At 36.8% G+C, this 14,253-nt stretch overlaps 2 protein-coding genes across 2 annotated transcripts in view; one reads left to right on the top strand and one right to left on the bottom strand.

Annotated features, from left to right (window-relative positions):
* Positions 1 to 573: 573 nt before the first annotated feature.
* Positions 574 to 14,253, top strand: part of LOC124414054 (locomotion-related protein Hikaru genki) — a 60,929-nt gene continuing 47,249 nt past the window's right edge. Inside the window, exon 1 of the mRNA XM_046894931.1 lies at positions 574 to 883. Coding sequence (XP_046750887.1) covers positions 772 to 883 — 112 coding nt within the window. The 5' untranslated portion in view covers positions 574 to 771. The remainder of the gene's footprint in view (positions 884 to 14,253) is intronic.
* Positions 6,282 to 8,608, bottom strand: LOC124414053 (alpha-glucosidase-like). The gene is made up of 6 exons (XM_046894930.1): positions 8,419 to 8,608; positions 7,814 to 8,277; positions 7,292 to 7,735; positions 6,954 to 7,209; positions 6,488 to 6,833; positions 6,282 to 6,402 (listed from the first exon to the last, which is right to left on the bottom strand). Exons 1-6 carry the CDS (start codon positions 8,588 to 8,590, stop codon positions 6,318 to 6,320), a joined length of 1,767 nt encoding a protein of 588 aa, XP_046750886.1. The 5' UTR covers positions 8,591 to 8,608; the 3' UTR covers positions 6,282 to 6,317.

The raw sequence follows: 14,253 nt of genomic DNA, 5'->3' as shown, positions 1-14,253 counted from the left end.
ATCGTTGAAAATGTTTTCAGATTTAAAAAAATGGGCATTCGCAATCGACTTGAAATATTCATAAACCATAAACAGTTTAGTAATATAATTTGAAAAAAATTCAGTCCGCGTTTTTTACCGCGTAGAATGTTTAAAAAAAACATGAAATGACTTCGAGATAGTCGATGTTTAATTCTGTTCGAGTTGGCGTGGAATACCCCATATGTATGAACTGTAATTTTTTGTGCAATTTGAAAAAAAAACAAGAAAAAAGTAAGACCTAATTATACTTTAGTAAAATATTCGAACTCATAGTAAGTATATTATAAAAATACAGGATTAGTCCCAATTATCACTCATTCGTACAACAATAATATAATTGTTGTCGGATCGACGATGCGGTTGAAAAATGTGTTCCCCTTGCCGCCCCCCCCCCCCCCCTCCTCTCTCCCCTCCCTTTTTTCCGCCCCCAGAATCAGCTTGCAAGCACCCCGCAGGGTGGCGTCGAGGACTCGGAAGTGCGCCTGCGTCCTCCGAGGCTGCAAGATGATGCGTCGGCCGCCAGTCGAGGGGGAGAATCGGTCGGTTTCTTGGTGGCAGTTCTGCGTCGCCTCCCCACGAGGTCAGTCAGAGCCACGCGCGAGAAGCTCGGTGACCGGAAGCCGGCTGACATGTAGTGCCAAAATCGGGAGCCTCGCGAATCAGCCAAAGCCTCCCGCCATGTCGCGAATTGTCTGAGAGAAGAAGACAAGCCGCGTCGGTACGTTGTTCCGGTAACGAAAATCGCGAGGCATGCTAGTGATCTTTGCTAAGCGCGAGATGCTTTTGATGCTGCTCGATGCACTTTGGACAGTGTTTCTACTGCACCTTGTAACGACCGTCGATTGTCTCGCTGATAAACAAGGTGCGTAACATCAACATCGACATCGCTATTCTGCAATTATTTTATCTCAACTTTTTTGGATTATCTTAGAGTTTTGCTTCTGTTCGTGCGTTGCAATCGTGTATTTAATAAAGGAGTGATGTTAGGGGTTAGAAAATAAAATTTTTTAATTTCTTTATACTCGAAAGCTCGATTGATGACGTCGACAACTCGATCCGCGGTTTTTAAAGTTCTAAGTGAAACATTGTTTTTAGTGGACGTAAAGTGAAACTGAGGCTTTTTGTGGCTAAATTGACTTTACTCTGGCCATTGAAAGTGCTTGAAAAATTTGTAAAAAATTTAGACAAGTTCTTTCAGGCATCTGGTTTAAGAAACGATAGTTTTTTCATTCGATTATTCAAAGCGGAGATAACCGCGTGGCTTCTTGTTTACGAAATATTATGCAGAGAACAAAAAATCACGAAGACCCATGTTTCAATGAGAATGGAGGTGGAAACTTTTCTCCTTTCGGAAAAAATCGTTTATCACCGAAAATATGCTGCAAAAGTTCACACGTTTTTCACACATTTTCGTGTTCATTTTAAAGCCACTTGGTGTCAAGAATCGAACGATTTACACCGATAATGTTTAATTTTAGACCAAACAGTGTAGACTTTTATTGACACCGTGAATTTTGTAACAGTGTAAGGAAACAATATATTGTCAATCATGTTTTTAAAACTCAACTTAACCTCAGTTACCATCAAATTGCGAATCAGTGGTTTTTCCTCCCCACGTTTCGTTGAGTTATCGTTACTAACTTCAGTCCCTTATGTTTCACTTTAAAGGTCAAACTCGATATTTCATCAATCACTACCATGGAAATATTAATATAAACGTGTCATTGGGTAGCTGCGAATTGTGAACCTTAGCCCTTTGCACGCGGAGCGAATCAATGCATTCATCATGCAGGTGTCAAAAAGCACGAGGGATCGTGTTTGACCAGGAATCGTCGTTCGATTCGTCGTGTTTTATGTTCGTCAAAGGTCATAAGCGACATCAAAAAACTCGTTACAGATGAACTTTGAAAGCTCGGTTCTATAGATTGGTGAACATGCTTCACGGATTGCATTGAAATGATGAAACGTTGAAGTAGAAATCACTAGTTTGGAACTTCAGAATTATAACTACACTGAAGGAGTGTCGATTTTCCAAAATATGAGTAAAAGTTTCAGACACTCGAGTTCTTCTAGAAATACATCGGAACTTAAAAAATACATTTCCAAGAATTGCAATCGTTTCCACATCGCGCTTTTGAGCTTTGCTGTACATTGTCAGCTGTGACTGGTATTGAAGCACACTTATCCATCCATTTATCGTCAGGAACATTAAAAAAATCGTTATTTCTCGACTTGAACGGATGCTCGAATGACAAAATCTCACCTTAATAGGAGTTTAAACTGTGGTAATCAAGTGGCTCGAAGTTTCACAGGATCGTTTAACCTAAGATGATTAAAGTAACATATATTGGAATGAAAAAAAACTCACAAATAGTCTATTTTTTGCCAATCAAGCGTAAACTTTTTTTCAATTACGGTAAAGCGCGTTTATTTACAATATTGCCAGAACTATTTTTATTCCCATCAAACGAGTGAGATTCGTATAGAAAAAAGGCTATTGTGAGAACAGTTGATAACATCGTTTCGATCAATTTTTTGGGGGATTATTTATTTTTTTTTTTTATACATTTTAAAACCCGATTGATTCACTTTAATTTACAATTCCAATTTGTACAGAAATTTTCAAAAGTATTATTGTCTTCTCTAGAACGGGCTTTAAGATTTTGAGCTATTTTTGTGGAGGAAAGAAAAAAAGTGAGAAGAAAAGTCTTCGAACAATTTTGGAGCGCGTTTTATCTCGTCAGAAACATTCAGAACTTTTTTATTCATCGTCATCGGAATGAACCCTCTTCTGTGCGGTTTGCGATGAAAGTATTTCATATCGGTTGAAATTCCATCGAAAATTGAAACGGCGGTAAAGTATACTTCAGTTCAAAGCGTAATCCCGCGACAAGAGGCTGATAAAAATATGGGCTGATGAAGTAACTGAATTTTTGTGGGATAATCGATTTGAATAATCACCTGCGGCGTGACAGTAATAATTAAAAAAGAATTCTCTTCGCATCCTCATCAATATTTATATCATTGTATTCTCTTCCACATTCAACCATTACGACGTGTTTCAGATGTTTTTCGAAAATCACTCGAGGTTTTCTATCCTGTAAATGGAATGAAAATGTCAATTCATTCGTGTCCAAGCTTTTGATAATTTTATATGAGTATGGTTGAGGGTTTTTTGAAACTTCATCATACTCGTGGAGAAAAAGAAGGAATTACTCAAATTAAAAAAAGTTGGACAAATATGTGTTGTTGATGTACTCGAGTTACTTTCTGTACATGATGGATAAGGTGATGGATAAATTGATGTTGTTTAAGGAATTCTCTACCATTTAATGGGTCTTTAGGGGGAATTTTTGTTGATAAGGTTTAACTGTAAATATTAATATAGGCTTTGTTAGGTTTAATAAATACACTCTCGAATTATATGAAAGTTTTTTTTTATTGATTTTAATTCCTCTTTATTCACGAAAATCGTAGTTGAAAATCAGTTTCAAAAAAAAAGGTGGGTCTGCGGTGTTGATGATTTTTCGAAGATGGTAAACCGGAAACCAAAAAATCAAACGGTTTTAGATTCAGCATGTTGATGGCCTTGGAATGAATCATACAATATTTACAGTCAAAACTTGTTAAAAAAATTCTGGAATAAACCCTTTTTCTGCTCGTTAATTGGATAGACCCCTTAAGAATTTCTTCACTTGCACAGTACCGTAAAGTCCTTGTTGGATTTGATCAGAGCTGTATTACCAGAACGAACGCTACACGAAGAGAAGTAGACATACAAGTATACGTATATATACACACTTATATATATACACTTAGTACTCTCGACTAGTTGGCGAACAAGGAGTTGAATTCCGGTATTGAAATCTGACCATTGAAACGGGAAGTTCCTATTCACTGCTTTATACGTGAATTATACCTACAATCTAGAGTCCGAACTGTTTTTATGAAACTGTAGTTTAATGATCACCACCATTTTTTAATAGAAGAGAACAACCTAAGCGAGCATTTTTGTAGTTTTACAGTAGACACGATGTATCGACCGAAAAGTTGCTATTTTATTACGACCCGTAGCCATCTTTTTCATTAATTTGATGAAAAATACAAAGCATTTTCTTGTGTTATGGATCATAGATATCTAGAAATCAAATAGTTTTTCGTATTTTTCTTGAAAAGTAGTTTGAAGTTGTGACTTTTTGCTGCAGAAAGCGGTATTTGCAGGTTTAACAGAGTTTCTTGATATATGGATCGACTTGATCTCTTTAAAGTTACAATTTTTACCACCTGCAACTATAAACGCTAGACTAACTCTGTACAAATCCAATGTTTTGAACTTCCTGGTTGAATGGTACGAGGTTCCTTTTCTTTCGAAGTAGTGTAAGAATAGCTGACGCTGTCAATCGACTTTTTTACCTTCACTGTCTACTTCATAGAAATCATACATAAAAGCATTCGAGATAAAACAACGATAAGATTAGCCTGGTTGAAAAACATGTTCATTTGAATCCAATAAATTAATGTAGCCCAAGACATTTTCAGTTTTAACTAAACAATTATTCGGGTGGAAAAAGTAAAAAACTTATAGTAAAATGACACGAAGTTTTATAATTTTATAATTTTTTTTGATTAATTCATCAAATGTATCATAGAATCGACCAATATTTATGGAGTTAGAAAAATCATTCGTTGTGTAAAAAAGTAATCTGTTTTAATAGTCAATTATTGGTCATTTAGTTTTCAGAAATCATTTCGTCATGGAAAAAAGAATAAAAAATTTCTATTTGGTACATTAAAATTTGATGTATTTGGTCCAACTGGAATCGAACCAAAAACGAATTTTCAGTGAACCTTTGGATCCAGTTGAGGAGATTGGCTAGTAAAAATCAATAGTTTTTATCAATTCAATGACTATTTAGTCCAACCAACTTCCTTAAAGAGATTACCTTTCATTATCAATTTTCTGTAACGTCAAAATGTTTTCACGCGTATTGTAGTGACGTTGATTTTCCATCCAACAATCCTCGTATAAATGGCGGCAGTTTCGTGACAGAATCAACCTTCGGTCGATTCTGTTCGTGTATAGACGAATCAGAATGTGCGAGAAAGCGGCTTCGTTCACCCCTGAGCGAATTCGCACAATCAAACGGTATGAAAGCAATCGACGCACAAAGGGTTTCCTGTTTTGGTGAAAGAAGTAAAGAACGAAAGAAAGAGAGAAAGAAATGGAGCAAAAAAAAAAAGGGTGGAGAAAACGCAGTCGTATTATGGAAAAATCAACGAAAAATTGATACCTACACGCATGATTGTCATTGTATCCTGGAAACGCGGTGAAATTGCCAAATTCATAAAAACGAACCGAGTGCAAATAATCATGGCGGCATAAATTTCGTCTCGCTTATTCTAATTCCGCAAGGCTGACCCTTCACGACCCAGAGGAAATTAAGCCTTTCAGTCACGGTAGCATCCTCAGCGTCACACCTCACAAATTTCCATAACCCAACCTTATCACAGTTTATTTACAACTTCAAATGATATTTCCTACTTCGTATAACTATTAAAATATTTGAAAATCTAATCTGATAGTTTTTTTTTTATTTTGTATCGGCCATATTGAATTCGCCATCTTCGATTTAGAAGTTATCGAATTGCGACTTCATATTCTTAATCATAGCGACCCCGAAACCTCCGAGTAACGAGTTTCGGCTAGAATCGTCGAATCTTTATAGTTTTTTTGGTTTTACATCCGCCATATTGAATCCGCCATCTTGGATTTAGAAATTATCAAATTCTGACTTCAGATTCGGGATCGGCGACCCCTAAACCCCGTAGTCAGGAGTTTTGGCCAGAATCGTCGACTTTCCATAGTTTTTTTGGTTTTACATTCGCCATATTGATTCCGCCATCTTGGATTTAAAAATTGTCAAATTCTGACCTCAAAAACCCCGGGTAACAAGATTGAGGTCAAAATGTAGAGTTAAAACATGTTCGACTTAAAGGGTTGATGGCTTTTTTGCCTCCGTGGTAGGAATGATGGTATGTTAACTGTGATTGGACAAGTAACAGTCACGCAGGTTCAAAGTAGTTATTGATATACATCTTTATTTTGTAGTTATTGGGTTACAATTCTGAGTGAATGTCGAATACTTTCCGCAGGTAGCAGGCCGAGAATTTGATTGGTTTGTAATTTTCAAGGGATTATAAATCTGGTTTGCGATAAGGTTTGTCCAGTTTCTTTGTCGAATGTTTCAGTGCGTTTTTTGCCCATTTGTTGCACTGCCAAAATGTTACGGATTAATTCAGTGGTGGTTTTGAGAACATACACCCAGGAGCACCATTGAGCCATGTTCGGGAATTTCCAAACTCGACTTATCGTACGTATCTCTGGAAGTAGGAAAGGAGAGTCATGAATTACTTCGACAAAAGATCGAGGCTACTTCCACTCTTCAACAACAAACGGTCTACTCACCCAACGTTATCGTTCAATCCGGAGTACATATCAGCTATAACAAGTTCCAGAGTGTCGGGCAGATTTTCAAAGTAATCATCCAAGTCGATCGTCGTAGTGGAATTCTCCCAGTTCATCAAGACAACTATCGGATCCTCACCATCAAGTTGCCTAGCCATAGCTACGATCTGATCATCAATAACTTCGATGTCTACTGTTCCCTCTCGCCATACGGTGGTGTCACGCAGACGAATAGCTTTTTGTATATTTTTATAATGGCTGAAATCGGCCTCTTTTTCAGCGGCAAGGTTTACCGTCACGTAGTTCGGATTGACCTTGAGGTAGGTAGTAGAGTTTGTGGAGAAACCTGAAAGTTGTCAATCTATACACTATTTCTCAGAGGAATTTTAAGGAGGCTTCAGTATAAGTCTTGGCATCTAGAAAGTGAAGTCACTACCTTTGCTCAAGAAAAACGAGACATACTAACCGGCAGAAGTGGTGTTATCCCATTGGAAAGGTGTGCGCGCGGGATCTCGTGAGTACAGAGTGTAAGTTGTATTAGTCGTGCTGCAAGCTCGAACATCGGTAGTTTCTTCCCACGTGAGATATGTGTCAGTCATGCCGAGCTCATCGCCATTGTACATTGTAAAAACACCAGGCAGCAAAAGTGAGATGAAGTGAAGTCCATCAGTTCGGTACAGTCCAACCCGTGAGGCTATTCGATTTATGTCGTGATTTCCCAGCTGCGTAGAAACGAGGATCGTGAAACTCATTGAACATACAAACTTGACGGAACGAAGGTTGAGCAATGAAACGATGACTTACCAACCAATTAGCTGTTTTATCCGATGGCATATGATCCAACCATTTGACGAATATGTTGTAGATGTCCTGCGCTGTATCTAAAACAACGTTGATGGCGATATCTCCGTTTCTGATGAAGAAAAAGTTGAATGGGACGTCATCACCGTAGTCATACCATTTCATAACGTACTCAATGTCCGAGACTGCTTCTGTGCAGATGAACCGCACTTCGTCGTTACCCTTTGCGGCCGCGTAATTGTTTATGTGTTCCTTCCACTCTTTTACGATAGGATAATTTTCTGGTTGATCCTTCGTTTGAGTGTGGTTCAAATATAAATAATTGGTTGAATCGACATCTACGTTGGACCTACTTTCGTTCTTCAGAGTCGAAGACTCTACAAAGTACGGCACAGCGTCGATACGGAAGCCGTCTACACCACGATCAAGCCAGAACGTTAAAACGTTCTGAAAAGTCATGAAATTTCAGGTGAATTTTCGCTGCCTCTTACAAACAGATGTTATTCAAATGGAAGTATGTTTTACCTTTATTTCCGCCATTACCAAAGGGTTGGTCCAGTTGAGATCAGGTTGGTGCACGCCGAACTGGTGAAGGTAATAAGCTTCGCGTTCCTCGACCCATTCCCAAACGGTGCCTTCGTTGAAGATGTCCAACCAATTATTTGGATAGCTAAGATAGTCGCCGTAATAAACACCTTTGTTCCAGACGTAGTAACTGTAGTATGGTTCGATGCCCTGCTTTGCTTTGACAAACCATTCGTGTTCTTCACTCGTGTGATTGGGAACAAAGTCAACGATCACCTTGAGTCCCAATTCGTGGGCGGCAGCTATCAATGCATCGAAATCGTCAAGCGTACCAAAATTTGTGCCCACGGAAGTGTAATTGGAAATGTCGTAGCCACTGTCAACCATGGGACTCTCGTATATGGGCGAAAGCCAGATGCACGTCACGCCCAGGTCGACAAAGTGACTCAATTTACTCTTGATACCTATTTAATGATTACAGAGCATTGTCAGAAACATCATACCTGCCAATTCAGCGATATTCATCTCACTATACGTATGTCTACGAGTTGAACCGCAAAAAAAAAAAAAAACATGTTTATGGTAAAAAAAATCAAGTATCTTACCATTCAAATCTCCTTTTCCATCGCCATCACTGTCCTTGAAGGATTTGACCCACAATTGGTAAAGAACGTTTTCTTGCCACCACTCTGTTGGTACGGTGACATCGTATGTGACTGCATTAATCGATGCCGTAGCAGCAAGGATGAGGAAGAGCAGCTGCAGAGCACACATCATGGCATTCGAATTCTTCGTTGCTTGGAAAATGCTAGTCGTTACCGGCGGTATTTATACGAGTAATTGATACCGCACTTTGCGATAAATCTTCGGTTTGCGCGATGGGGGAACGCAAATAAAATCGTCTTCTTTGCATAACATCAAGTACGCTACAAAGCGTTTGACCAATGAGAGGACGTTAATTTTCATGCCTGTACAATCACAATCATAATTCACACGTTTCTCCGTGACACGCTATCAGTTTTTTTTTTTTTTTTACGAATGCAATTCTGTACAGCATAGATATTGCAAAGACGGTGGATTTGTTAGATATTATTGCGACCGAAGTTCTTTGTGAATTGTTCCAAAGTTTCCGATCACAACTTGTTGCTAGAAATATAATCGTTGTATCTATTATCATGGATATTGAGCGATGCTCATGCATGAAAATATTTGACCTCGGGATCTTCGCTGCAACGCATTATAATGGAAAATTTTTAATTTCATTGCAGAACATCATTAGAGCAAAGGGGTAATTGAAAATAGTGGAAGACGTTATTACGCTAAAGCGAAATCAACATTTAAAATTTAATTTGGTAGATTTTCCCGTGTGACCTGGTGATATCTAAAATGAGATCACGCGTAACGGGAAATAGTAAAATTCAGATTTAGTAAACATCTCTTCTTTTTCATAAATATTGTACAATATTATGTGATTACTTTGAAAAAAAATGAATCATTAATCTCAGTGGCTTTGTAGTGAATACTGAGAATTTTCCGTAATCAAAATTTCAGTAGCCTTAAAAATATAAAAGCCTAAGACAACACAGTAATCAGTTTAAGTTTCTAAGGTTTTCCATTCAAAACATACTGAAGTGACGTATTAATAAAAACTGAATTGCAAATCAAACCCTTCTTGCACCAAGTGAAATATAATATTTTATTCAAACATATCTAATGGACCCCCCTCCGATGTCGTTGCATATTATTAAGAATGGAGACACATTTTTTTATCAGCGAACAAATAATTTAAACAAGTGAAACGACCCCCCAAAGTAAGGCATGTTAAGAGGCGGTTTGGTTTGACCGGTTTTTATGATACTAAAAATCCATTTGTTGCAACTTTAGTGCAAATACGAGTCCCGTCAAAGCGAATACAGATAATCGTTTCATCGAGGTCGTGTCGTTTCTCAATATCCGACCGGTTTAATGGTTAAAGAATATTTCTACCTTGAGTCTACGTAATTCTGAAATGCGTGACGGCGATATTTGTTGTCCTGAAATCACGACTAGCGTGTTATTTTCGAAAGATTTTACGCGTGTCGACTATCTTAATGTACATTTTTTACGAACTCTGTGATCATTCTAAGACTTCTGTAAGTATTAATTTTATCTAACTACAGAATTGTCGCCTTGGAAAAATCGTTCTTCTTATACATAAAGAGCAACACTTAAAACCTTTAAGACACAACGCAAGCGGGAAAGAAAAGTTTTCAACCAGGACGGCATTCAAATTCTTTCTCTTATGCATCATTGATGATAGATTTATCGTTTTGGATTTAGATTTAGATTACGTAAAGATGACAATTTATTATCTGTGTGAGATTGCAGTTCAATAATATTATTTTTACGGCATGGGCATTGAAAAGACCACTTTTTGTGGCAGTTTTCGTTCCATAAAATGACGCTTTATACGGCAGCGAACAAAGTTGCGGAATAAAGTCTTTATTTCGCAGTTTTGATGCGCAGTTCGAAGTGCGCATTCCAAACTGCCGAATAAAGCAGCTTCGTCGAACAGATCGCGACATAATTTCACTCTTCGTTTTGCTTTTCAATGCATATACCGTAAAAAATATTGTATGTGGCATGCCCGTAAACCGTTTTTTGGCTCGGATAATTTCAGTACCCGCTTCCGGCTCGCTTCCGACTCGCCTTCAGCTTGTCCTGAAATCTTTATCCTTGCCAAAAAAACAGGCGGTTCACGGGCATGCCACATAAATAGCTATTCTTGAATGTAAATTTATTTTATGATCCAATAGACTTACGCCGTCTGAAGAATGTAGAAAATTCTTCAATTTCCGGAATCCAAATACATCAGGTGGTTGAATTTTTCAGTCGTGCCTAGCCTTTGATATAATCATTGGAAATATATATTTAGAACGAGTGGTTGCTTGTCGAACGACTTTTGAACAGTATTTACTCCAGAAATATGTCAGTAATACGCTGTCATAACCGAAATTAAGGAAAAATACTATTTCCAAGCAAGTTTTGGAATGCTCTGTAAACATAAAAGATATTTTATACGAAGATAAAAAAACAACAACAAATGATCAATGATAGTATGAATCAGAAGTAAGTTTCCCAGATTTTGATGCCATTTTAAAAACGTTTTCTGGTTTGAATAGATCTAATTCTCGAAATGTGAAATCTCGAATAATACGGAAGGCATGTATAGTCCAAGCCATTCCGATGTTCTACCCTCGATTTTAGATGGGCGTCTCGGATGATGCGGAACCTCGGTAGATCGAAGATCGGATAAGCGAGGTTCTACTGTACTTCTCTTGTCTCTTTCAAAACTATAAAAAGAGATGAGAGCAATTTTCCATCGGATTTTAATGTAAGCTGGATCGTGTAGCTACCGGTTGTTAAACAAAAAAGTAGAACGCGATCCAATTGAATGAAAATTATTCCAGTTGATTTCGCGAAAATCTTGGACGTTCGGTAGGATAATTGGATCCGCATTTAGTTCTGTTAAAATATGCCGGACTTTGCAATTTCACCGAGTGGAGCACTTGAATTGACGCTATACTTTACAAAGAGGTGAACTTGAAATTCTTTTCGAGTATCGAATGGGAACGAAATCGGTATCGTTTTCAAGCTAAACAAATTTCTAGAATTCAAGTACACCACCAGATCAAATAATTTTTACACTGAAAGTCAAATTAATAAAAGGGGAAGATTTTTTTCCAGATTCTCGGCTAGATGCTGACCAGGTACTGAAATCACAGGTAAATTTCTACCTGGATTTCCATGAGTTATTTCCCATTTTTATCTATCCTTTGGCGGAACATAATTACGTTGGAGAATCGTTATGGCCAGGAGAGAATTTCTAATGAATGATTGCTTTCCACTTTGAGTGCGTAAATGATAACTAAGAATTATTTGATATTTTATATAAACTATACCCGAGAACTTTGATGGGAATTTCTTGTATCACGTCTCATCTTCCTTTTTTTGAAAAATAAGAGAAATTTTGAAGATAGTATCAAAGAAATGTTCTTGTAAAATAATCTGCTGAATCGACGCAACACATTTTCGTATGGGTTACAAATATTTCCAGTTACTTTTGAGCCAATGCCTCGAGATTGTCGTAATTAAGCTAAAATTCCAATTTTATTTTCGATCAGAAACCATTTCAAATCATTGCAGGATTTTCTTTCCCTCCACTCAGTCTCATTAATCGACACTTACAGTAAAAGTTGATTCAATTAACGATTGGAACACTGTATGACTAAACTGAACTGAATGTTCAACTGCTCGTACTCAGCTGTGATTTTTCCAACTAAATAATCAGTTCCGTTAACTGAGAATTTTTTAAACCATCAGAATATGATCTTGCATTGATGTAACATTTGTTGAATCAATGAATAGGATATTCAGTTTGAGAAAAGTTTTTTCACATTGACTGTGTAACAAAGGTCATTCAACTTAATAGTTCATCGACTTTACATCCTCGTATGTGTATTGAATAATACAACTTACAAATTGTTGTAATAACATCATATTCGCTTTGCCGCTCGTGACTGCTGGATTTAGTTAATCGAAAGATTTTTTTTTTTGTCCTACGGCCTTACATACGTCTAGCAGCGCCAAAAATTTATTTAGTAGGGATAACAATAGAAATTAATAGATATAAATAGTAAATATTGTTTATTGGTATTTAAACTGTACAAATAACATTCTGTTATTTTATTCTTAGAAAAATTACTATATAAAAAATCTATGATCTATAAGTCTAAGAAAAAAAAGTTGCTTCACAGTCTACATCATATCTCCGGTGAATGTTGATCGATCTGCAAAATTAAAGAAATTCTTGTAAAATAGAGTTGTAGTTATAGTCAAGCCGTGATTTTGAATTTCAAAAAATTTAGCAATTTATTGTAGTGTAAAAAAAAGTATGCGTTTTACGTCATTATAATTAATTATGTTTATAAAATTTTCAAATCGAAATATCAAAAATCCGGCTCGATAGACTATAGAGAAAACTATTTCGAATATCAAAAGAAAAAAATCGCATCAGAAAATATTAAAAACTGTACAAGTTATCATGTCGACCGTGTCGGAAAAAGTAGTTTCGAGAAAAACGCGATTGAAGTTTTAAGTGCGTTTTGCTCGAAGTCACGCGCAGCTCAAGCAAGAACTTTATGAATTTTTTTTATTTGTTTCGTAAACTCACGTTTATTCTCCCATTACGGTTTCGTATTGTATGCCTTCCTTGTCGGTAGTTAATTGTTTTTGTTCATTTTTTTACAGTCGACGAGCTGTTCTGGCCTCTTTCGTCGGACAGTCACATTTTATACCATAACTTTTCATCTATGGGGAATTTTTGCAATCGACTTTCACAGAAATAAGCTTAAAACTATAGAGAACAACAATCCGTTGGAAAAAATCAACTTTTTGAAAATTCTGGACGTAAGCAAGGCGTTAAACGACGCGACGAGACGTACGTGCGTATGTTACACCGTTGAAGCTACAGTGTTAAGGATCAAACCGACCATTGTTGATTCAGGTCAGCTGTAATGGGTGTGCGAAAATTACATGGAATGACGTCGGACCTGATTTGAGTCCCGTCATGGTTGAGATGAGTTCCGAGCTTTCGCCGAGGAAGCTCTGTAGCCGTCGGATTAAGGATTAGGTGCTTTACATTTGGGTCATTCGGTATTCCGTCAGAGATGGATCAGTCAAATCAAGGATTTCAATGCTTTTCTGATATCCGATCGCAAGGAAGAAACTGAAATTTTTTTTCCATCGTTTTTTCTTCCCGTAGAAATCACTTTGCAATATTGCAATTCGCTGGTGAATTTTCTGCGGAAATTGTTTTCCTGTTCGAATGAACGATCGACGTACGTATTTTTTTTCCGTTAACTCGGCGTGCGTCAAGGTTTTCGATTATCGATGTTGAATTAGCGATTAGAGAAAGTCAATTTCATTCCATTAAGTATCACGAAGCCATTTTATATTCCCATTTACCTTTTTGATTTGTATTCTCCTAAAGTAAAAATCTCACTAAAAAAATTTTGACTCACATTTTTCAACGCTTCGTAAGTTTAAAGTGTTATTGAAAATTAACATTATTAGGAAAAAATCAAATGTAGAATTTTTAGGTGAGTCTATAGATTTTATTATTCAAATACAGGAAATTGGAAAATAGAGATTAAAATTTTCAAACCAGAAGGAAAGGTGAATAAATATGGGATATTCCACGCCAATTCGACCTGGGTTTTACCCTTGACCTTTCTGATTTGGCGTGTGATTTTTTATATGCTTGTTTTCACTTTGAAAGGCAATATTTTTTTTTTTTTTTCAATTAATTTGAATTTCTACAATTTTTAGAAACGATTTTATCGACCGACCAAAATTACAAATTTGAAAAAATTCTGGACAATCCAATGTGACATATAAAA

Source organism: Diprion similis, chromosome 13 (assembly GCF_021155765.1).
Source record: "Diprion similis isolate iyDipSimi1 chromosome 13, iyDipSimi1.1, whole genome shotgun sequence".
Classification (NCBI taxonomy): domain Eukaryota; kingdom Metazoa; phylum Arthropoda; class Insecta; order Hymenoptera; family Diprionidae; genus Diprion; species Diprion similis.
This window is presented reverse-complemented; position numbering and strand designations above follow the sequence as displayed.